Source organism: Martes martes (assembly GCF_963455335.1).
Source record: "Martes martes genome assembly, chromosome: 8".
In the NCBI taxonomy this organism is placed as follows: Eukaryota; Metazoa; Chordata; class Mammalia; order Carnivora; family Mustelidae; genus Martes; species Martes martes.
This window is the reverse complement of record NC_137895.1, coordinates 56435380-56460535: the sequence shown is the minus strand read 5'-3', so window position 1 is coordinate 56460535 and position 25156 is coordinate 56435380. Positions and strand designations below refer to the sequence as shown.

Here is a 25156-nt window from a genome sequence, read left to right as displayed (position 1 = left end):
CCAGAGATACGAGGGCTGCCCCTGTGTTCAAGCCATTTACGAGACTTCACAAAACATTTACTAGATTCCTGAAGGGGGAACTTGGGATCCCCGTAAATAACTCATCCGAAACTTTTTGAGAATCCCACAGTTAGGAACTACTACACTTTTTTCCGGAATCTTCTCCCATCCAGAATGAGCTTTCTTCTGCAATCAGGCCTCTGGGAGGGAAGCCCTTTTTAACCCCAGCTGCACAAAGAATGATCTTTGGGGCACTTAGAAGACAAAGGTGCTTGGGCCCCATTTTCTAACATTCTGACTCACTAATTCCGGCTGGGTCTTGGACCACTGCTATGTGTCAGAGTAGTGGTTTTCTACCTTGGTCACAATTAGAGTAACCACCCACCACAGTTTAATAAGAATCTCCGGGGTTGCGGGGCTAGGCAGCAGTGTTGTGTCAGAACTCCCCTAGTCCTTCTCATAGTCCAGGCTCTGAATCCCTGCCGCACGGGGACATTTCCAGGTGTGCACCTACCTTCTTCTTCGGCTCACTCATTCTAGCCTGGAAGTTTGAATGTCTTCACTATATGGTGCGGTCAAAGGGTTTGTGCCTGTGCTGAAGAGTCTTCCGGAAGCCATGAGCTCCCCCCCATCCTGAGGGGTATGATTAGTCACAAGCGAAACATCTGAGAAACCCCTAAGTACATACATAGGTTGACAGTGTCAAGAATGGAAGTGAGGGTGTGCTGTCCTTTCACCTTGAAGAAAATCAAGGAGGCAAAAGATCATCCAGCCACAAAATCCAAAGCCAGGGCTTCAGTTACTTACTTACCAAGGGGCACCTGTCTTCAGGAAGGATTTCAGCATGGGACCGCTTTAAATATCAAGCCTCCGGGGCATTTTACAGTGTATAGAACTTTGATTTATGAACAACTTTGGAGTTACACATCTGCTCCATGAAGTCAGGTCCCCATGCACAGATGTGTGCGCACAGTTAGAAACGAGGCTTGACGTGTGTAGTCACTGATTTACTTGTCAGAGCAGATGCTCTCAAGATCACAGATCGCATCGTAAGACCTGCGCTAATGTGCGGTGAAACTGTGCGTGCAGATGTTTGTTTCCGCGGTGGAACCAGACATCAGGCAAGATTTTGCCATTACCAGACATGGAAAGCAGCGAGGCCACAAGTCTGGGCAGAAGCCTTGGCACTGTGGATGTCAAGTTTGGGTGGAGGAAGGTCAGAGACGGTCTGCCTTTCTGCCCTCCAATGCCGTGGCCAAGCCAGGGGTCTGTGACATCGTCCCTGGGCGTCCTGATATTCTCATACACAGAAACTGTCATGATCAGAAACCCAGTTGGGATGCATTGGCCTTGGAGTGGGGTCAAGGTTGTCCTGGAAACATTTGGTGCTAAGTGCTAGAAGCCAAAGAAAAATTAAGGATAAAGGACATTCCAAGCCATCTGGCATCCGTGTGAATAAAATTGTAGCAGGTCCATGACGAAGCTAGAACATTCCACACAATTCTTGTTGACCTTTTTTGAAGTTGATGTCCTTTCTTGGTCGATACAAATAGAAATTTTAGGAACAACAGTAGTGAGGATGCGAGTGTGGCAGTAGTGGGGTTGCTGCCTTTGTCATTCAGTTTTTGTGTGGTCTTGAGGGTCTCATCTACATAGGAGTAGGAAGCTGCCTCCTCCAGGGAGGGGAGTGCTCCCAGAAGAGAGGCACAGACTCTCAACTTAAAAATGCCCGCGTCTTAGTCAGAGGGTTTCCTGCTCTGAGCGGGAACTTACCACCTGTATTTGTCTACGCAGAGCTGGTATCTCTGTTTAACTAGAGCCCGTGACTCTGTGATAACTTCCTATCCTTGTCTTTTCACCATGACAGAGCCAGGTGGCCCATCTTTTACCATCGGCAAAGCTATTTGGTTACTCTGGGGTCTGGTGTTTAACAACTCCGTACCCGTGCAGAACCCAAAGGGGACCACCTCCAAGATCATGGTGTCGGTGTGGGCCTTCTTTGCTGTCATCTTCCTGGCCAGCTACACTGCCAACTTAGCTGCCTTCATGATCCAAGAGGAGTATGTGGACCAGGTTTCTGGCCTGAGTGACAAAAAGGTAAGAGGACCGTTTGAAACCTCCCATCGTTCCCTCAGTCCCATTCTGAGCCATACTCGAAGTTCTCATGTACCTGTTAATTTTCTCCATCTTTAGAACCGGCAGTTCTTTCTTATGTCTCCTTAAATTGGGACCTGGGAGCAAACATCAGTGTCCCTACCAAAATAATAGTACTTCACATTCACTTTCTGATTTGTGAAAGGTTGGCCCAGTATGCCCCGGGCTGCAAATAAGGGGCTTGGCGTGCTAGCTGTTTCCTGAGAATGGGGTACCTCCTGCTGAATGTGCTTGGGTGGCCTGTCAGCACAGGGCTGCCCATTTGGGGTGTTATTTGGGGACCGCCCTCTGCACCCACACTGAGGGCTCTGGCCCATTGTGGCCTTCATTTTCCTCCCAGTGGTATTTGGCTGTGGGCTCTCTGTTTGTTCATCGGCATGCTCGTGTGTCCCTAGGGCTGAGCAGGAGAGTAGTTCACAGTGTTCCCAAAGAGAACTGACTGTTATTTAACTTGATGATTTCCCTGTGTGGTGCTGATGAATAGGTAGCCCCCATACCAACTGCAGGCCTCCCTGGTGAGCTGTGTAGTTGTGAGACGAAGGAAAGTGTCCACTGGTTTGCATATTTCTGGACAAGAATGTGCCAAACCTGTCCTAAATACCATACTCTCTGGGTCTGCTGGAAGCATCACGGTTCTGTGGGTGATCTGTCTCCTGAAACCGTGATGGTCCAAGAGGAGTGAGAGGAACTACCTCCATGGGGTGTCCAGTCGAACTCATGGATGCCCCACATCATTCTGGAAACTTCCACTCAACAAATTTCCTACCCTTTGTTTCCTTCAGATTTAGAAAATGTGATTTCCCATCCCTCTCCCCAGGTTGAAGCTATGAGGTATGGACAGATGTGTGTTTAGAACACATAGGTCAGATAGTTAATGATTTCTAACGTGGGGTAGGTCTCCCCCCAAATAAATCTTTAAACCCTTAACAAATGGTTTGAGAAGAGTAAGAAGGAAGAGCTAATCTTTTTGAGGGCCAGGTTCTGATTTCTCCATGTAGTCATCTCTACTCGCCAAGAACACTCAAAAGCATGTGAGGAAGGTAAACAAGCTTTTAAGGGAATGAAAAAAAAAACAACTATGTGTACATATTTGGATCATTCACTGTGTTTACCTTTTTGTGTTACCTCTTTTTCCAATTCATCTTCCTTTATTTTCTACTTTTTTTTTCTTTTAAATAATGCCTCCCTTTGTATTTCCTTCTCCCTTATTTTTAGGTTTTTATTTACTTCTCTCTTCTAACGTATGATTTATTATTCATGTATTCATATATTCCTGCATTTATTACTTAATTCATTTTAAACATTTTTCTTTGTTCCTTTGTCAACATCTTTCATCATTATGATGCTGGCTCAGAAAAGTTGAATGAGATACCTTCCTTCACCCCTCTTAACACCAATTTTTGTGCCTGTTTCTCTAGCCTGGGCAGTAGTGGGGTTAAGAACAACTACCTCCTCAGGGCTCTACACTTGAATGTGGCGTTGGTGAGGTGGGCTGTGACCGTCCTAAAACAGGGATGTGGCAGTAGACGATGTCCTCACACTTGGATTTGTCAGAGGTATGGCAGACCATGTCCTCACATCAGGCTCTGCAGAGGTTTGGTGGATCACATCCCCAGATGCAATATGGCAGGACCATATTGCCATGCCATCCGTAATATGGCAGAGGTGCCGTGGAACATGGTCCTTCTTGGAGCTCTGGGCTACTAAGTGAGGGATCCACCATATTTATCATTTTGTTTTCTTCAGATATCTCTGAGGGTTGCTTAGGACACTGTATTTATCTCCCCCATACATTCATGAGCCACCGGTCGACAACTCTACGATCTTCTATTTGAGATCAGCCTAAGTAAGATGCAAGGAGATTGTTTTCCCTTTTGTGGTTTCGAAAGGATATATCGTTCGAGGCAGCTTACACAGAGAGGTTGTGCACCTGTCTGTCCTCCACACCACATTGGTTACGTTCTGAAAAGTTAGATCCCATCCGTTCTTTGCTTAGAGAACTTCAGCGGCTCCATTGCATAGAGAATAAGGACTTTTTCCTGATGTACCTCTGAGGGCCTTCATGTGTGATTCCCATTGAGTGTGGTCGGCCAGGGCTTACGCTCTTGCTGCCTACATCCCAGGCTTCTTGACTTCTCGTCCTTCCGGGTCATGCCTGTCTGTCTGTGCATCTGCCTGGATGTCCTTCTCCTGACTGCTTCACTCACCAAACTCCTGTGGAACTCTCAAGGCCCAGAGTAGAGGTCCCTTCATTTGTGGAGCCTTCCTTGGCTCATCCGGACAGTGAGTCATCCTCTCCTGTGACCCGGCATTCTTTCATCCCTACATTAATAACACCTGTCTTCCACATTGTTCTGTCATAATCTGGACACCTGGACCTGACTGGATCTCCCCTGTCTGACCATGAGCTCCACTGGACCATGATCATAATCTGGTTATCCTGTTTGTTTGTTTTTTAAGTCTGTGGGGAGGGGGCACCTGGGTGGCTCAGATGGTTAAGTCTTCAGCTTAGGTCCTGATCCCAGTATCCTGGGATTGAGCCCCATATCGGGCTCCCAGCTCAGCAGGGAACCTGCTTCTCCCTCTGCCTCTGCCTCTCTCCCCTGCTCATGCTCTCTTTCTGTCTCTCTATCTCTCTCTTTCTCTCTCTCCCTCTCAAATGAATAAATAAAATCTTAAAAAAAAATGTCTGTGGGGTGAGGGCTAAGCATTATAGCCAAAGAAAGCAACAGGAGAGCAAGAACCCTTTAACAGCTGCCTAATTTGAAAATACTTGAAAATGGTTATCCAATACATTTTAGAACTTTGCAGATGACAAAATCGTAAAGCGTAAGCATCCTACCAGACAGTGTCAACATAATTTACATAATTATAGCAAACATTTAAGTAACTAATGACATATAACGTACATCAGTGTCAGGAATGCTAATACAAATCAGAAAGAGGGTTTTCTGAAAGTGCACTTAAAATGTCAAAATTGATACTAGTTTCCCTTCGCAACACCTTAAGAAAACAAAGTCTTGGGGCTGACTCTGCATGACAGCAAGTGTATTCTGTGAATTTAGAAAAAGAATAGGTAAAGAAGGAAGTCGTCAAGACAGCAACATTGAGAATAGAAATGAGGTGATTTTGAAGACTTTTTTTCAATGGAATTATATTTTTATCAAGGAAAATAACATTTAAAATGGAAAAGAGTTCTTAAACTTGTTTTGACTATCACGGATGGCTTATCTTCCATACAACTGAGATCAAGTGGTAGATATCTTGGAGTGATGATGGGAATGTATTTATAGCCATTAAGTTTATATATCTTTAGGAAATTGTCTTCAACTTGATGGCAGAAAAGTGTTTTCCAGATCTCACTTGTGAAGGTACAGAATCAGAACGTTCAGAGTTAAATTTCTGTGAAAACCTATTTTGGGGCTCCCTTTCACTGGATGGCTTCCATCTTGCAGTAGCACATTACATCAGTGAGTTGGGAATTATTCCACTACATGCTGTAACTAAATATGGGTGCACGTTCTAACATTTAGCAGCCCTACTGTACAGTCCATCAGTTCCCCCAGTGGGAACAGAGTGTAAGGAAGCTGGTGACATCTTTCTACTCCTAACAGAGAATGCCCTATGCTCATTCCCCTGTGTCTCCCCTACCCAGACGGATTTCTCAGTTTGTAGTCTGCCAACCATGGAAAGGAGGGGAAAGAGCTTGGCCACCAGGTGAAGGAAGGTCCAGCCATATTTGCTGGGCCCTACTATGTACGTCATGCACATTACATCTATTTTATGTGTCCTCTGCTTGTAGGTATGACTATTCCCATTTTACAAACGAAGACCCCGAGAGTCTGGGAAGTTTCCGGACTTCCCTAAAGTCCCACGGTCTCAAGTGACAGAGCTAAAGGTTTGCGTCCCTGTGTGTTTGGCTCTTAGACCACTTCATCAGGACATCTCCCTTGTAACTCATCCCAGACAAAGTTATGATGTCAGGAAAGATTGGTATCGACGCCCCTGCCCCCACTTTTCAGTGAATTTTTGAATCTCTCATTTAATGATTTCTCTGTCAGTTTCACTTAACCCTGAGGTCGCCATACACTACCCCTACCAGGACTACCATTACTACGGATAAGGATAATAACAATCCCCATTATTATTAATATAACTTCAACAATGATAGCTCTGCTCACGTTTTTTCAGCTTGTGCAAGCCGGGCATAAGGCCAGCTGAATTACACAGACAATCTTATGTAATGGTGCTATGAATGTTTTCATTTGTTGATGAGGAAACTGAACCTGGGAAGGGTTAAGTCGTTTTCCTTCTTATGTGCTTGCTGCCTCCAGCCCGTAAGCCCTGTGCCAGCCTGTTCAGGTCCCAGGGCTTGGTTTTCATTCATCTTCTTTCTTCCTATCCTCCCATCTACCTTGTCAAAGCATAGCAAGTTAGATCCTTTTCCTCTCCCAAAAAGCAGATATCTGATGAATTGATAGTATTTTAACATTTTCTTTTTCTTTAAAAAAAATGATTTTATTTATTTGAGAGAGAGCATGAGCAGGGTAAAGGGGCAGAGGAAGAAGCAGACTCCCTGCTGAGCAAGGACCCTTGGTGCAGGGCTTGATCTTGGGACTCTGGGATCAGGACCTGAGCAGAAGGCAGATGCCTAACCGACTGAGTCACCCAGGTGTCCCTCATTTGCACTTTCTTTAAGAAGTTTTTCAGACTTCCTTTAAAGAAGGAAGTCTTTAAATTCCTTTAAAAAAGGAATTCCTTTAAAAAGAGAAGGACGGTGATTTCTAGTACTTGTACAGGCTGATGGTCCACACATTGACTTTAGCCTGAACATGTCGTGACCCTGAGCTTTAAGCCACTGTGGGATGATGGTGAGAGAGGGGCGGCAGCAGGGGAGAGAGGGAGAGGTGCTGGAGTCATGGAGTGAAGGAAACAGTGGCTGATGTCTGACCATTGGGTTCCCCAGGTGTTTGGCAGCCTCTTGCTTCACACATCCCTACCCCCGTGTCCTACACACCCACAGTGTATTTTGTGGCTCTTTTCCTCAAGGAACTGTAGGAATTTTTATTAACTTTAAAACGTCCGAAAGGTACCCGTCTAATTAATGAGGGCAATCCCCTTTGCCTGTACATCGAAGGTACTATCAGGACAACCTTCTAACAGCTAAATGAGGACTCATGGCTTTTCTAGATACTGATTATTCTATGTGAAGTCCCATAGCATCTTGAAGTCCCCTCATACGCATCCTTTTGGAATAGAGACCTTGTAGGACTTTTAAATCACCATGCGAACAAGTCTGTATGCATTCTGGAAGAGAACCAGCCTGGTGAGAAGCATATACACACCATAGTACACTGATATGTAATGACTGGATGGCATTTGAGCATGGGAGGAAATGGGCCCTGTTCTTTCCCCTGTACAGAGGTGTCTTCCTTGTCCTATTCATTTTAGGCAGAAAGCCAGTGAGAGACAGCTGACCTCAAGCTTGATCCGCCATGCCTTGGTCCTGGCGCAGACCTTCTTGGTCAGATCACGGAATACTGAGCCAAAAATAGCTTACTAGGGAAAGTGGCAGGCATGACTAATGAGCCAGGGAGCTAGAAATGGGCGCCTGGACTGGACCTTCAGGTAGCTGAGCAAACTAGGGTGCGATTTCTTACGTGGGAGTCCTGTGGAGCTGTCAAGCAACTGGTCCTCTTGTAGCAGCTGGTCGAGAGCAATTCTGGAGGAAGTGATAAGAAAAGAAAACTCCCCCAAGCCTGGGAGAACACAGGGCACAGGGCACACGTGCAGAGGGGAAGGAACACCTGCACATTTTGTCTGTCAATTACCAGAACCAATCTGACATTACATGTGGGCCACTACCTCAAGCACAGAGTCCTCCCTCATTCCTTGCAGGCTGGCCTACATCCAGGTGCCCCCAGAACAATGACTGGGGCTTCCCCAGCCCCAGTGGCGTTGCTCAGGGTCGACTCTCACCACTTTGTTAGTGTTATTTGAGAATGGGACTACTTTTGCCCTCTCCTGATTCCTGAGTTCATTTTTGACTAGCCTGGACACCTTGACTGAGGCATCTGGTGGGACTTTGCAGTGGTCACCCTCCCGGTCCCAGGATGCAGATGTCTTGGCACTGGCTACTGGGCTCCCAAGGGGAGGCCCAGAGTCTCCTTTCTCTCCTTTCTGTGTACCCATGCACAGCATCAGGCTTCACTGTGTCGTTCTCTCCTTGAGTGACCCTTCCTGACATTCCATGGCTCCCTACACAGGATTCCTCACCCCTGACCTCTTCTGTACTGTTGGGGTTTATCGTAGGTTGAATGCACCCCCCCTCAAAAAAAAAGATACGTTCATGTCCTAACTCCTGGATCCTGTGAGTGTTACCTTTATTTGGAAAAGAAAGGTCTTTGCAGATGTGATTAAGTTAAGGATCTCAAGATAAGGTCATCCTGGACTACCCAGGTTGATGCTATATCCAATGACAAGCGTCCTTATAAGAGAAAGGCAGAGATTTGACTCAGAAAAGATCAGGAGAAGGCAGAAGCAGAGATTGGAATGTTGCAACCACAAGAACCATCTGGAAGCTGAAAGAGGCAAGGAACAGACTGTCTCCTAGAGCCTCTGGAGGGAACACAGCACTGGCACTTGGATTTCAGACCTCGGCCTCCAGAACTGTGTGATAATAACTTAGGGTTGTTTGAAGCCACCATGTCCTTGGTAGTTGGCTATGGCAGCCCCCGGAAACAGATACGGGCCTTTGCGACTCTCCTCTGACCTGCTCTCTGAGCTCCCCACAGATGTTAGACTTCGGGGTTTCTCCTACTCATCTCACCCCATCCTTCCAAAGTGGCTGTTTCTTACAGCAGGATCCAGTCCAGCCCCTCTTCTCACGAATCTCCTTCACTTCGAAGAATTGATCGCTGTTATGCTGAAGATTTGCAGACATGTTTTCCACACCACAGAAGTCTTCTGCACGCTGCTGAATTTTTAGGGAAATAGTCAAAAACCCAAGTGTCCTTGAGGGCTCCTGTTCGCTCTGCGCTTGGGGCCGATGCGCATGAGTTCCTCGCAGCACGGAGCGTGGTACGCGTGTGTGTACTTCCCACGCAACCTTCTCCTAGACCTCTTCATATAATGTCATTGTCAAAGGGGATTGAGGACAGGTTTTTGTGTGCTCTATCATTTCCACAACTCTTTTCTATGGACAGTATTATTAAGGCACCCCTCTCATATTCCGGATTGTGTTGCATTGTTCAAATCCCGGAACTGGAAGGGACTTTATGTGCTCCTAAGGTACTGGGGACATCTTTCTCAATAAAGGTGAACAGATGTCCTCTCTTTGTGTGGATGAACCGATCTTCCTTGTTAGATTATTTGTGACACAGGAATGCACACTCATATATGTACATGTGTGTTCGTATGTGTATATGTATACATGCATGTGTGTGCACACCTATGTGTGTGCACGCTCATGTAGGTACATGTGTGTATACATACATATACGTGCACACACAGTTGTCCTTTAAATAGCGTAGGGGTAGGGGTGCCAGTTCCCTGCACAGCAAAAAAATCTGAGTGTAAGTTTTGACTCCCCAGAAACTGAACTGCTAATAACCTACTGTTGACTGGAAGCCTTACTATTTACATAAATAGTCAATTAATACATATTTTGTATATTTATAGGTATTATTAACTGCATTCTTATAATAAAGCTAGAGGAAAAAATATTATTAAGAAAATCATAAGGAAGGTGGGAGCGCCTGGGTGGCTCAGTGGGCTGAGCTTCTGGCCCTTGACTTTGGCTTAGGTCATGACCTCAGGGTCCTGGGATCAAGCTTCGAATCAGACTCCAAGCTCAGCGGGAAGTGTGCTTGAGAATTTCTCTTCCTCCCACTATGCCCCTACCCCCTCCACTCAAGCTCGCTCGCTCTCTCTCACTCTCTCTCAAAAAAAAAAAAAAAAAAAAAAAAAAAAAGAAAGGAAAAGAAAAAAAATCATAAGGAAGAGAAAATGCATTTATAATACTATACTGGATCAAAAAAATCCTCATTTAAGTGGACCTGGGCAGTTCAAACCTGTATTGTTCAAAGGTCAACTGTATAGCCATCCTCTAAGAATACATACAAACAATAAGATAACGATCTGGATAGCTAGGAACTTGACACAGAGCTACGTTAGGAACACAGTTTCGCCTGTGCACAGAACATAAGCTTTACAATATGGATCTGAGGAAGGTTGTCTTTCTTATACGGAAAAAGAAGAAAGTTTCATCTCATTCTGTTGATATTAGAACCATCATTCTGTAAAATGAATCAAAACAAGAAAATGAAATGAAGGCAGGGATGAAGGAAGAAGGAAAGAAATAGAAATAAAGGCAGAAGGGAAGGAAGAAAAGAAAAGAAAAATCAGAACTAATCTTTGGCTCTGTATAACTCTTCTTAGAAAGGCGTCCCTAGGTAATACATAAGAGGAATAGAAGCCTTCCTGGAGCCATAACATTTTTTAAAAGGCAATTAAATACAATAGCATGAGTATGAATTCATAATTTCCCCACCTCCATTGAGTTGAACTGGGCCCCACCTAAAAGCCAGCAATAGGAAACAAATGATTTCAGTTGAGAGAAATCAGAGCATACAGCGTGGCATGTTGTCCTTAAGTTTTAGGTGCTCTGGGAGTGGGAGAAGCTTGAGCATGTCTTTGAGCTGGTCAGATCGTACATTTATCTTCCTGGCTTCCGCCTCAGGCTTCTCTCTGTCAGGCTGTCTCGGGCTGGGGAGAGCTAGAGGCTCTGGGACCCCCAGGGATGATGGCTTCTACTTCCAGCTGAGTCTCTGGTCCTAAGAAAAGACAACTATTCCCTTTAGCTGGCTACGGAAGGCAGGTCCCTCATTCTGAAACTGACTTACATCAAAGGAAAACAAGAGAGGTCCTCAACATCTTTTTTTCTCTCATTAAAAACAAAAACTAAAAATAAATATTTCAGTATAAGGTGGCTAAACTTTTTTATGCTCACTAAATCTTAGCTTGTGGGTTGAGGATTTATTAAGCATTAGTGTTTCATGCTGGGCAACTAAGTTCAAGTCCTTGGAGACAAATAATATAGCTGTGAAAAGTTATATGTGGCCAAAGGCATCAGGCCTAAAATGAATTCGGTTTTAGAGATGCCACGGTTGTATCCACGGTGAACACTGTGGCCTGTGCAGGCTCTGGGCTCTATGGATGTTTTAACCTTTTGCCCTTCCAGTGCCCCCCTCCTTGTCCTAATGACGGCAAGACTGGACGAGGGGCCCAGTGGACTGTGTGAGGCCTGTTCTGTTTTTGGAAGCTTTCTGCACAGCAGGGTATATGCTCGAGCCGGCGGAGGCCTGAGGGCTCCAGAGGCTGGGGAAGTCCAACCATGTTGTTCACAGTTCAACGCTGGGTTTTCCTCTCCAGCAGGGCTCTCAGTGAGCCATGGGGAGACCACCCAAGGCCTGTATCTCCTCTGGTATTTCACCCAGTCTTGTCTGGGGGGCTTTGATTCAGAGTATCAAGGGTGTTACCTCCGCCAATAGGATCCTGAGAGCTGCCCTAGTGGAGAGAAGAAAATAAGGCGGCAGGAAGCTCCCTCAGGGTGCACACAGCTTGGACTTTGGGGAGGGAGTCAGGTGGGGGAAGAACGGAGTCTCGGGTCCTCACTTAAACAATGAGATGGTCAGTCCGTTCGACTAGATCTTTCTGTTGTGGGGACGCAGGAGAAGTGGCTGCCTGGGAGGGGGTGGCAGAAAGCAGAGTATGAATATCAGAGCCACTTGGGGAACCTTTTCAGATAAATGGGCCTCTCTCCATGCAGGTGGAAGTTGAAGTACAGGTTTGTAAGCGCCCACCTAACAGGACCTGCCATGAGGCAGCCAGGAAAGCACAAGTACGAGAAGGGTCATGAGAGTAAACTGCTTTGGGGGAAGTTATTAGGGCTCCGGCATCCCCCCTTTTCTCCCACTCCCCTCAAACCTCCTAGGGGGGCTTTGCAGAGATTGTTCGGAGAACTTGGCATTCACCCCCCGTAATTAGAACGGAGAAGGGCTGACGTTGGCCTGTACCTGAGAGGACAGGGTGACAGGTCTTGGCTCCAGCCCTTCACCTGGTGTGTGGCCCTTGGTTCCTCTAGTCAGATCAGGGCAGGAGGGAGTCAGGCTGGGCCAGGAGTGCAGGCGGGTATTTTTAGAGATCCCCTGCTCAGGATGGGGCAGCCAAAACAGAAATACACGGGAAGGGCATCATTTGACAGAGAAGCCGGAGGGACCCATGTAAGCAACCAGGTGCCTTCTGGGAGTGGCAGACCAGTGTTCTCCCTTTGAGAGAATCTCTGAAGGACCCATGAACTTGTCTGACATGGGGAAGAGTCTTCTTTGAACGCTGGCTGAGCGTAGAGACCGTCAGTGTTAGATCACTATGAGCCCCTCAGGTGAGGGCTCTCCTGCCTCCGGGGCCTTTCCTGTCTCCGCTGCCTTTCTCCTCTGCCCAGAATGGGGGTAAACAGCTCGAATACGGGATCTGTAATGGCTGCCTTCGCTTGGGCTTTCACTGGGATTCCTGGGGCCAAATCTGCCCGATCCTCTCTGCCCTTCTTACTGAACATGTGTTGAACTATGTAATGGGCAGGTGCTAGATGTCTGCTATTACATCTGTGGCTACTTTTAGTCCTCATAGCCACCCTTGAAGGTAAAGATTAGTGACACCATTTTCCAGATGAAGAGGAGAGTTCTGTAAGGGTCAAGCAGTTTCAACGAAGTCACATAACTAGCAAGTGAGGGTGTCAGGATTTGATCTGGGGAGTGCTGCCCCCGAAACCTGCAGCTGCCCCATTTTACCGCCCCAACATAGCCGTGTGTCCTCTCCGTGCGCTCCTAGAGGTGTTGGCCTGAGGCATCAGAATCCAGTCAAGCCCCCTCTCATGGGGATCCTGCCTGGCCTGCCTCCTCAGCTTCTCCAGGTTGGGGGGTGATGGTGGACCCCCACAGAGAGCGGATAGACCACTGTCTCCCCAGCGGTTAGTGTGCAGGAACTTAGAAGAGACTCTGTTCACTCGAATCTGGGCTCTGTTGTCTTTGTTTCTGAATTCATAGTCCCTTGCACGTCTAAAAGCCACTGACTTAATGAGGGTTGACTGCATGAATGAATTAGACCCAGAAAGTCACTGGGGGCTGAGTTTTCTCTCTCCCGGGAAGGAACCCATGTACTTACTTAATCCACCTAGAAAGGAAAAGATCCCACTCTCAGGAAACTTTCTCTTAGAGGAAAGGGCAGGAAGGCAGGGAGGAAAGAATTGGAGAGGAGGGAAACGTACCCCATTGTATCCCTCCGTCGTCATCATGGTATTGGCTGTTTCTGAAGTCCCCATTGCAAGGAGACCATGAGTAGCTCAAGTCTGTAAACCACCTTGATATTAAAACTGTTAAATGCTTAATTCCTGAAAGCTTGCTCCCACGCCTCTCAGCTTATCGCTAGCACCACTGTGTGATCCGAGCAAGGTGCACGCCTGTTCCGTTTCTTGCAAGAACTGATTGCCAACAGACCCGAGACAGCTGGGACTCAGCCTTTTTTGGATTGAGTACAAAAGAGATGTGGAGCTGGGTGTCATCCTGGTACTAAAGAAAGAATGCTAGGATGTCTAATGATGTCTCCTAGTGGCCTCAACGACAAATTGAACAAGATGGCTAACAGCATTGCGTTATGAAGGATGCTGCAGCCGCGGCCCTCCCGGGCATGGGAACCTTGGGGGGAAGGAGCCTTTTTTTTGCTCCCAGGGAAAAAAAAATGCATTTGAACACACAAGGTTACCACTCACAGGCCTGTATGTGACACACCTACCCATCGCTGCAAACACACGCACGCACACACCCCCACAGAGGGCGCAGATGTAGCTCTGACTTGGAGCACTGAGCAATTTTCTGCTTTTTCCTTTTCTCCTTATAAAAGCACGTCAAATTAATTGCGGCCAATTATGTACAAATCCCTCTCTCTCTGCCAATCAGGGCTGCCTGAACGGGCAAGAGGCGCTCTCACCTGCTTCATTATGCAAATTGATATTCAAACGTGGAAGAACAATGCAGCCTTCAGCACAGCAGTGGTTCCAGGTTGCTAATGAGAAGAGGCTGCCGTCAGAGGAGTTGTTCTCATCCTATGATGCTGACGGGAGAAGGCTGGGAAAGCTTCTGGTGGAGATGGGGCCGAGTCAAAGTCAGCCCCAGCTTCCAGAGCGCCCACGCCCCCGCTGCAGCTCAAGCCCCCATGAGGAGGGTCACTGCTAGGTCTGACACGGTTTGGGGTGATTTGGAGTCCACGTAGTATAGACAGAGCACCTTGATTCCTTCATCGCCCCTATGGTCTGACAACCATAAATACGTTTCCCAAGACACAGCAGGCATCTGGAAGCATGAGGTCAGGTGTGTCCCCCAATATCCCAGTGCTCAGAATGCCTGTGGTTAAGGTCAAGTGTGATCCACCACACCAATATGCAAAAACCGTCCACATCCACACACACAGGAAGAAATCAACAGACACTGAGATCTCTCATGATGAGATTAATTTACTGGGAAAAGGGCTAGCTGTTCAGCCAGTCGTTCATTCCAGAGCTACTGAGTGTGGAGAAAGAGATCTTTGATTCCCTGCTAATGGGGCAACTTCTGTAATAGCTGCCTCACTGGTTGCCTTGCCTCTGCACTTCAGAATCTCTTGAATTGGAATGACAGTCTCGCCCCTCAACCCCAAGTCGTGGAAGAGAGGCTTTTAACAAAATTATGTCATTGTCACTCTGGTCCTCTCTGCCGGGGCTGGGAGAGCCAGACACCACGTGCAGCAGGGCGGGGCACTCTGCTTGGCTGCTGTGGTCTCAGTGACGTGGAGTGGGGCTAGGAGGAGTTTGGTGCTGGGAAGCTGGGCGGCTTTCCAGCTCCCAGGAAGAGTCTTCCTAGGGTGATTTCAGTTTTCGGTTCCAAGTACCGTGAAATCACACATTGTTCAGTATACCCGTGTTCTAGGATGAGGCCCTCCAGGTTCCCAATGACCCAGACAAGTGGCCATTCTGCCACTAGTCCTCTCTCCTTTGGCGGTCCCAGCAGTGCAGGTGAGCTGTTGTGTACACATAAAAACCCAACACGACATCCTTACAGCATCTAAGGATGTGTGATTCAGTGAAGGAGTCGGAATCCCTGAAAGAAAGATGGCTCCCAAGGCCGTCCACGAGCTGGGCCAAATGGTCTGTGCAACCACTACTTTTTTCAAAATGGTTTCATGTGCTTATACTCCTAGTTTCCACATTTATAGCAAAAACAAAAGAGTTTTAAACTCTCTGCTTCTTAAAATGCAGATACCTTCGGGATGTTGAGTGATGGTTTAATCACAGATCGGGGAGACTTTTTTTTATATCGTCTTCCCCTTAACACCTAGATGTGATCTGTTTGGTCTGCAAAAAGCCAGGGTTTTAATTCTGTGGACATGGGTCAGGTAGGAGGATAGGGACTGTCAGGTTTTAGACGGCTTGGAGGAGAGCTGAGGAAAGCGCCAGGCCCAGGAAGTTGGGTTTGAGCATACAAAGTATAGTGCAAGGGCCAGCCCTGAGCCCCAAGCAAGGGAAATAACTTCTCCTTTCTTCAAATGCTTCATCACCCATCTCCTGCCCCTGCAGCGTCCCCAGATCGGGTAGGCTAGACTCCTTCCTCCTACAACAGCCAGTGGCCATGTCTGTTACCATCCACTGAAATCAGTGATCAGATGACTCTTTCCTTCGAAGCACTCTAAGCTCCTTGAGGCAACAGACACTACTTCCCATATCTCTCTTCAGCTCCCGGGATGGTGCCTGCTACATCTTAGAAGTGTGTTAAGTGCATGAATGTTCCCAGAACACAAGCTAGTAACATGAACCCTAAAAGTCTGTCCTCTTATGGATTAAATGGTCATTCGTGAGCTAACCATCTACAGTATTGTTTCTCTGGGGAAATCTATTTCTGTTTCTGAACAGCTGATTTATAAATGAACGGTGGGGACAACATGTTCACAGGTTGGAGCCAGCCTATTAAAAATTGCATTTCTGAAGCCAAAAACAACTTGACCTTTGTATGATGTGTTCCTTTGCAGTGTTAGCAGCCATGGCCCTCGTCCGTGATAGTCACCGTGTAAAGCCACGTCTGTAGCTCCAGCCTCAGAGAATGGACCAGTCATTAGTGACCATGAGTAGCGTTCCCCGGGCTAGAAGCTTTACATGCTCTGCCTCGTTTCCTTATCCTCCCAAACCTTTTAGGCAGATGCTGTCTCTGCTTTAGAGAAGAGAAAAGTAAGATTCAGCCTCTACAAACTGTGGGATATGACTGGGCTTCCAGACCCCTTTAGTGCTTCAGGTTCCCACTTATAAAATAGGGATAAAAATGTTGCCTACATTAGAACTGTTATTCTAGTAACAACTTAGAACACCTGGAGAGTGCTCAGAACAGTGTCCCATACATACTAATCCCTCAGTCAACATTAGGACTCAAATCCTAAGGCAGACCCCGGGTTTGGGCCTAAACCATCTCACAAAGCTCATGCTATTTCCAGTAGATGATTTAATATATGGCCTTGACAGCCACAGACAGTCTGCTGCTGATCTACTCTAAAGCCCACTGTGTGGCCCCCCTCGACCCTCCTGGCTCCCTGCACTTGCCTATTTCAGTGAGACTCAGGGCGGGGGCGTCAGTGAGGGGCTGATAATGTCAGGGCTGGACAGGCTGAAATAGGTGTTTCTTCCCTGGACAGGCAGGGCAGAATGGACAAGTCACTCCTGTGGGCTTAGATTCCCAGAAAACAGCTCTGGATCCAAGGCTGCCTGGAAAAGGGTATCTGCCATGGGCTGGAGGGGCCTTGTACCTCTTTCAGCCAGCCTTCTAGGTCTTTCTTAGCATCCTTTTGGGTGCAGAGTAAGAACTCAGTGCGTGTTTCTGATCTCTGTCTGTCACCCATCACTGGGATAGAAAACAGTTACTTTCAGAAGAATCTCCTTTGACTACCGGGCCCCACCCCAAACTGTTTCTTACAGGAGTGGACAGATTATAAAACTGGGTTTCTCTTAAAGCCTTCCCTCCTCATGTGGTCTGTATTGGCAGAGAATCATCTGTCCTTTCTGACTTTCAGGAGAAGCACATCCAACTACTCCCACCCCAGGCTCTCTTGGAGACTTGGAAAAGGGCCTTAGTATCTTTGGCAATTATCGGTGAAACCACGGGGTTTGTAACATTCTTGACTTTACCATCATTACCCACGTTGACTAGTTTATTTGGTAATGGAAATCAGAAATACTGATTCTCCCTGATGACCCTTTTGCCATTTGGAAAATTCTCAGAATTATAGATTCGATGCGGGTTTGGGAGAGCCGAGACCCAACGGTTTCAGTCCCTAAAGCTCCTCTTCTTGGTTCCCAACCCTTTTGTCCCTCAAACTCTTTTGGGTCTTTACCAGCCAATTCACACTTAACATGTACTGCGTTGGTGCCCCTGACCCTGCATACGTGTACAACGCAACCAGAACATCAGTGTTCTATAATCAGTCTCTTTGCTTTCCAGTCTCACTGCCTGACCTTTATTTATTCAAGAGACAGACCGTACATGTCTTACTGGAACAGGGTAAATAAAGGCAGGTCTGAACAGCTCTGTGCAGGCATGCTCCTGCTAACCTTTTTGTCAGCCCTGAGCTCAGAGTCCAATCACACAGTCTATCTCAGGAGTCCTAGCGGCTGCAGTTCTGCTCAGGGCTAAAGCCTAGAGGCCCTGGAAAAAGAAAGACCAGTAGTTGTGCTTCTGCATCTCAGAGGGTCTCTCCAAAATCCCCCTGCCCCTTGGTAAGCCCCTTGTTCAACCAGGATTCTGCCTCCTACCAGAATCCTGATACTTTCCACAGTTCTTTGGATTGACAAAGGACTGTTTGTACCATCTGTCTGGCTTTTTATTTCAGTTTTTCTATTCTCTGCACTTAGCGTAATACCTAGTACATGATAGCAATTAATTCAGCAAGTGTTTATGGGAATGGCTATCCATGACTCTATGGGTAGGATTGCCAGATTTAGCGAATACAAATACAGGGCACCCAGTTAACTTTGAAACTCTGATAAGTGGCAAGTATGATTTTAGTATAAGTATGTCCCAAAATTTTGTGGAAACTCTACATGTGAGGTATTAGAAACATGTTGAGACTGCCCATGTCTCATAGTCCAGTGAGCAAGGCAGACACTGAAACAGTTCTTAAAACAGATGGTAAGTATAGTGGAATTTCCTTGGGTGCTCTTTTCAAGATTAAATAAACCCAATCTTTTAGGCTTTTACCTTAAAATTTGCACTCTTGTCCTTCACTCACTTTCTTAACCTTCTCAAATTTCTGTTGTGAGTTACAGAAAAGAGCACACAATGACTGTAGAGCCTTCCCAGTGGTGTATCAGGGACCTGACTTCCTTCCCACCTGCCACAATTCCTATTACCTGATCCCTATTTAAATAGCAGCACCAATTGTCGACTCATGCAGCTTGTGGTCCACTAGGGCTCTGCAATCTTTTTTCACCATGCTTTTGACGAAGCCCATTCCTGTCACTTCACACTTGAGGGCACTCTGGTTTTACATCCTGTTAGAGTTACTTTGTATGTTTCCTAATTGAACTTCATCTTTTTAATATCCTCTTTCATTATGCCAGACTTATTGTTTTGAGGTTTAATTCTGTTTCCCAAATGGCCAGCCATCCAATCCAATTGAGTGTCATAGCAGATTTAAAGAGCAAGTTTTCTATCCCATCACTGAACTTAACTAAGGAAAATGAGACCTTTCCTGTTGAGTAAGTTACCCCACATGCCCAACTCAAGCTGATCGTGTCCCCCCTTTTACCAAGTATCCCATCCGCCTAGTCCCAGGGTTCTCTTTTTTGATAAAGAAAAACCTATTTCTTTATAGCTACTTTGGCATTGACTAGAGACTTTCTCCCATTCTGTTAATTGGCTCCTGGTTTGGAATTTATAGAATAATTTTAAAATAGGCTAGCTTCTCTGTAAACCATTGACCAAAGGAACATGACACGTGTCCTTGGAACCATTCAAAGGACCCAGTGGCCTGGTGTCTTAAATGAATCAGTAAGCTCAGTAAGGGAGCTCAGTAAGGGAACACTGGAATAGATCCTACTGGGTGGCTGAGACAGTGTCTCCGTTAGTGCATATTTCCTTTGACGAGATCCACTCAGGATTTAAAAAATTTAAGTGTGGAATAGATTCATCTAGATTATTTTCCCAAATAAGCTATTGCAGTTCATAGGCAGGCTATCCTGCCGGTAATCCCATCTCTTCAACCCATTTGCTCATTCTACCAAAAGTCTCTTCACCAAGCCTGGAATGAAATTCACCTTGGGTTATATTTTAAGTGGAGAAGTATATTTTAACATATTTATCTGATGCCAGCTTGAAGTGTTCCTCTGAAGATGCGCATGGACCAAGCTGGGGAGACTAGATTCAAAGAGGAAGGCACTTACAGGTGGTTTGTTGTTAGAAGCAAGAGTTCTCAGGGTAACAGTGACACTGTATCCCTAAAAGGCAGTCTAAGCTCAAGATATCCTATAGGTGGGCCTTCAGATATGCATCTGATCTAAAATCTGGAAGAGGTTCTAAAACAAGATTATTTCTCTCTCAGGCTTTCTATCTTTTTTTTTTTTTACATTCATAGAATTATATGTTAGATGGTATGTAACGTACTAATAACATTTACCATATTTATCATATTTGTCTCTCCCTGCTATACTGTAACCTCCATGAGGACAACAATTTTTGTCTCTGTTCACCAGCATATCCACCATAACTATGCAGAACCTTGCAAATAGAGGTGCTCAACTATTTGTTGAACAGATTAATCCTTTAGCCAATCAATGCCTAAGATAGTTATCTAATTCATTGAGTGTTCGTGGTATAAGCCAATACTTTTCTTCCTTTCTTAGTCATTTGGATTTGAGAAACAGTGGAAGGTAGCTTTGTAACTAATGGTTTGGGGGTAGGTAATGTAGATCAGAAATATTTGACATTTATAGTAGCAGATAGAATTTGCTCATCTTGTGGTTTCTACTATTAAATCATCCCAATTGAGGAAGCAGTATTGGAGAAGAGTAGTGAGTGAAGGGTGTCTCCCACCCAACTGCTATTGTGGTTTGTCAGATCTTAAATTACAAAGTGATTTCAGGACTTACTTGGCTAGATATTTGATTTCTTCGAAGCCCTGATTACTCCCTTCCTCCTGCATGAGAGGACTACAGTGGCCCATCCGTGTTCGTGCCAGTTGTATGCAGTTCTTTGAGTGGTAAGACTTCGCCTTCTCAATCAGCCAGCTGTCCCCTGGTCGTTTCCACTCTCCCATGACTCCTCTAACAAGAAGTGGCCAACCCTGACATATTGCAGTGGGGCCACTCTCCACTTTCATAGAGGAAGAGAGATAAATGATAACAAAACAAGCTTAAATAAATAGGTATTATTAAAAGGAGAAACAGTGTCTAAGATTTTCCTGGAAGCAATACATGTTAAACGTAACCTCTTAAACCATCTATGATCTTCTGTGTCTAAATCCCTGCATAGCCTCTATATCCCGGTACCGTGATACGGAGCTGGTGGCTATGAGCTCACAGAATATGTCTGCATGGAGAGTAACCCCAAAGAGGAATGTGAATTAATGTAGTTCAGAATGATTTTCATCAAAAGGGTTGGAAGTAAAAGGACTGTTTGGCTTAACCCTCAGTCAGTTGGCAAAATTAAATTTCATTCCTCTACCCATATGGCTATTGATCTTTTACTTTTGTAACCATCGCCTTAGAATAATTGTGTTACCGTTGTCATTGGAGGACCATTAAGGATGACTTAGGCACGTTGAACTCCCATTATCCTTTACGGGCTGGGGCCTGCCTTGGCTGGACGGGGCCCAGTGGGCTCTCAGTTCATGTGTGGTAAGGTGGTGGGGGCGTGCAGAGGGGACAGGAGCTGGGAATGGCTATTCGGTCTTCAGTAGTTCATAAAAAGCTATAAATACTCAAACTCTGTTGAGGCATTTTACTAACTTCATTCCCTTTTTGGCCTGTAAGACACTTTAGAATTTCCTAACAGAGTTTACTGTTATTTAGAAATTTGCAAGGGCTTCTTTTCTGCAAATGCCACTAGCAGATTATAATTTTATCAACAATGTTGTCTTCTCCTTTTAGTGCCATCAGACTTAGACCTGCATCATTCATGGTATAAACTTTACTCTTGCAAGATAACTACCATCTCTCTCTTCAAATGAGATCAGGTTAGCAAAGGATAAGTATGTACAGTGAGGAAATCACTCAGTAGGCATTTCCCAAACCGTGTTTCACAGCTTACTGAGTGTTCTGGGAAACACACTGGGTCTTCTTTTAAAAAAAAAAAAAAAAAAAAAAAAACCACCAAAAATCCATGGCAAAATCGGTTTGGGAAAATTCTGTGTCAGGGTTAAGTAAGTTTCTTTACCAAAGGACTTTTCAGAACCCTCCCCTGAGAGGGTCCTCTGTGAAGCCCAGTAAGGCATGCAGTAGGCACTGTGGGGTCACTAAACCTCCCTCCCAGCCCTGACATTCTATAAGCCAGAGTGCCCCCAGCACAGGGCTGACTTTATTGACCAAGGCAAGAAGTTCTGCTGTGCTGTAAATGGGTCACAATGTAACCGTGTGTGCTCCTGCTGGCATTTCCATTTCTCGGTGTGGAATTGACTGATCTGATTGATTTGCCAGGAAAGCAGAGGTGTGCCTGTCCCTCGTGACGTGCCTCTCCCTGGATCCTCACTTGCCCTAGGCCCCGCCTGGCACGGTCCATTGGCAGTCCTATCCCCAACCCCAGCTTCATGTTAGGAACCTCGGGTTATCATGCTAACAACGGGAGCACCCCAGAATTCATCAGGGTATCTTGCGGGTGGAGATCCTAATGGTAACCTTCAGTATTCTCCCCCAAACTTTGTAGGAGCTGCTAGGGCTGCTCATGAGGCTCCCGAATCCCAGTTTCCATGGTGAATCCATCTGTACCCTTTCCTTAAAATCTTTAAAGGCCACTTCTCTCTGCTAGCACCCACAGCTTTTATAAAATATCTGCAGCATTCCGTGCACTCTCCCAGGCTGGTCTGAGAGGTGGATTGGATGGCCAGGACACCCCTTTGTTAAGTGTCCCCTATGGGTAGGTCGAGCGAGCACAGCCGAGGCCACCTGTCACACACAGGCTGACTTAGGGACCAAAATCAAATGCCATAGTCCTCACACCTCTGTTCCACTTCGTCTGCGTGTTACCATAATCATCTCCAATTCTGTCACATTTTTGGTGCCAAAGAAATACTCATATGCATTGTCAAGTCCTAAATTTGACAAGCTCTTGTGGGATCTCAGATCTGACATATTTTTTGAAGGGAAGATGGAGAAGGTGCCAGGAAAGATGTCCTCAGCTAGCATGAGGATTAACTCCTTAGTCACCAGATAGGTGAGGAGAGAACCAGCTCTCAGAAATCCTGATGTTCAACTTCAAGTTGGACGGGGATGCGTTCGCTGGGAAGGAGTATATGTTGAATGTTTTTTTTGTCTATAACAAGTGGTTCCATAGATCATTCATTCCTTTAGTCATTCATTCATTCACATCAAGAGATTCTAAATACCAGGGATGTTTTGAGGCACTAGTGATACAGCAAAGATCACCACAGACAAAATCCTCTCCCTCACATCGCTTGCATTCTGAAAGGAGGAAGAAGAAAATAAATATAAAGAACAGTTATTGACAATATCAGGTGTTTACCTGCTAATGCAGAGCAGAGAAGGGAGATAGTGAGTGCCAGCAGGGGAGTTGAAATTCTAATGTTGTGGCCGGAGAAGGGCTCGCTCGGTGAGAAGACCATCAAGTCTGATCTGAAGTCAGCGAGGGGGAGTAATGGATATCTGGGGCTTTCCGAGCAGAGAGAAGAGCATGAGAAGGCAGGAGCTTGCCTGGCACATTCCTGGAAGAGCTAGAAGGCCAGTGTGGCTACTAAGGGACAGGGGAAAGAGGGAGGTGACAGATGAGGGGTGAGGTGATGCTGACCCTACCACTTTCCCTCCTTCATCCTCCTGAGTATACAGACGGGCATCCTGTCAGAGCTGCCATCTGATGGCTTTGTCATGTGTTCCTCCCATTAATTATATTGCCCCTGAAACTTGTTCAGACCCTTAGTCATTTTCCAGTAAATGTCCCTGCCCCAGCCTCTCTGCTTTTCAAGCCATGTTGCTGTGACTCCATAATGTCACCTATGCACCATGGTATACACCTGGCGTCCTTCCAAGCCTGACCCTTCAGGGTGCTCTGAGGTGTAGCTTCTGGCTGTGTGCCAGCTCAGTGTTCCAACGTTCCCATGTACGGACATCCTTTCCAACTTCAGGGAAGTCACAGCGCTCGGGTCCCTCCACACCTTGGCTCATACCACGCCTCTTGCTCCGAGTGCCCTCCCCACTCAGTAGAAGCCTTGGCCAGTCTGGAAGAGCTCCATCCCTCCCTCCTGTCATTGGCCTCCTAACCCAGCGCTCATGATGATCTCTGCTCCCTCCAAACCCGCAGAGCCGTGACTTGCCTTACATCTCATTTGGAACTTGGCACACTCACCTCATCGTTGGATTCCTCTACCCTACACGCATTAGCTGAACATCTGTTTTCTGTGCATAGAACTCTGGGAGGTGTTTTATGGTTCTTTGAGGACCCTGGGTTTGAATCCTTGCTCCACTCGTTTCTAGCTGTGTAGCCTTATTCAAATTACTTACCTCTCTGGGCATCAGTTTCCTTGTCTGTTAAATGGGGGTAACAATATACCTTGTAGGGTTGATGGAGAGATGAGTGAATGACTGTATGTCAGTTGTACGTATGTTGTTGTGGAAGGGTTAGCTACTTCTCTCATTACACTACCATTTTAATTTCCAAATGCACGGTAACGAAGGGATTGTATCTGTGGCCTCATTTCATTTCAGATATTCATTTCAGAGCCCAGTGACTTACACATGGGTTATAGCCACTCAATGTGTGTTGATCATATTTTATGGTCAGACTCTAGACTTTGCCAAACACTTAAGACTTCAGAGTACAGGCATGACATGGCAAAGCTAATATTGAAGTAAACTCGTCTGCTCAGATCTTCTAGCTCAGGGCCAGACCTCCGATAGCTCACACAAACTTTAACGCTGTCATCTGATTTTATGACGTATTTTAGGAAATACTTATTAAGGTTCCTATATCCGAATTTTGTAAAATGCCAAAGAGGTACTGGAAGGAATACTAATAACCAGATTCCAGGAATCTGAAGAGCTGGTGTGTTTTATGTTCTGGATGCTCTTCTGGGGACACTGCAAGAAGGCAGTGACTGCAGAAGCATTCTGTTCCCTCCCTTCCCCCGCCCCTCCTCCCACCTCAGCTCCACGCTGAGCCCAGAGAGGTGAGGGGCTCCTTCCCTAGCAGCACAGCCTCCAGAGTTAGGAAGACATACTTACCAGGCTTCTCCCATCCAACTGTGGATTTCTTCATCTACAGACTTCCGTGTGTTTGCTGCTATGGACAAGCAGTCCTAATATTAACAGGGCTAATATTAGTGATAAGAGGAAAGAGAACAGAAATGACTCGGGTCTTCAGTGCTCGCTATATGCTAACTCCTTTTCTGGCAGTCACAGAATGGTGTCGGGTTCTTCAAGGGCCCGGGAAGAGAAGTGAATTACTTTCAGCTCTTCTATTATATTCCTGTGTCTTCTAACTATGTTCTATAATGTTATCGTTAACTGCAATTCAGTCACTTAGTCTGAGTGAATTTGAACACTGTTCTCTCCAATGAATAACTTATGATGAAATGTAGAATAATTGTTTTTTCCTCCCACCTCCACCCCAGATTATAACTTTCATGAAAGTGAGGAATCTAGAATGTTCTAATCCATCACTGTATCCGTAGCAAGCTTGTTCCACAGGGAGGGTCCTGACGCCCCACTTTT

General features: G+C 46.0%; 1 protein-coding gene across 1 annotated transcript in view; it reads left to right on the top strand.

Annotated features, from left to right (window-relative positions):
• Positions 1-25156, top strand: part of GRIN2B (glutamate ionotropic receptor NMDA type subunit 2B) — a gene marked incomplete at both ends in the record, with an annotated part of 280489 nt that overhangs the window by 236194 nt on the left and 19139 nt on the right. The window contains one exon of the mRNA XM_080811797.1: positions 1868-2097. Coding sequence (XP_080667923.1) covers positions 1868-2097 — 230 coding nt within the window. The remainder of the gene's footprint in view (positions 1-1867; positions 2098-25156) is intronic.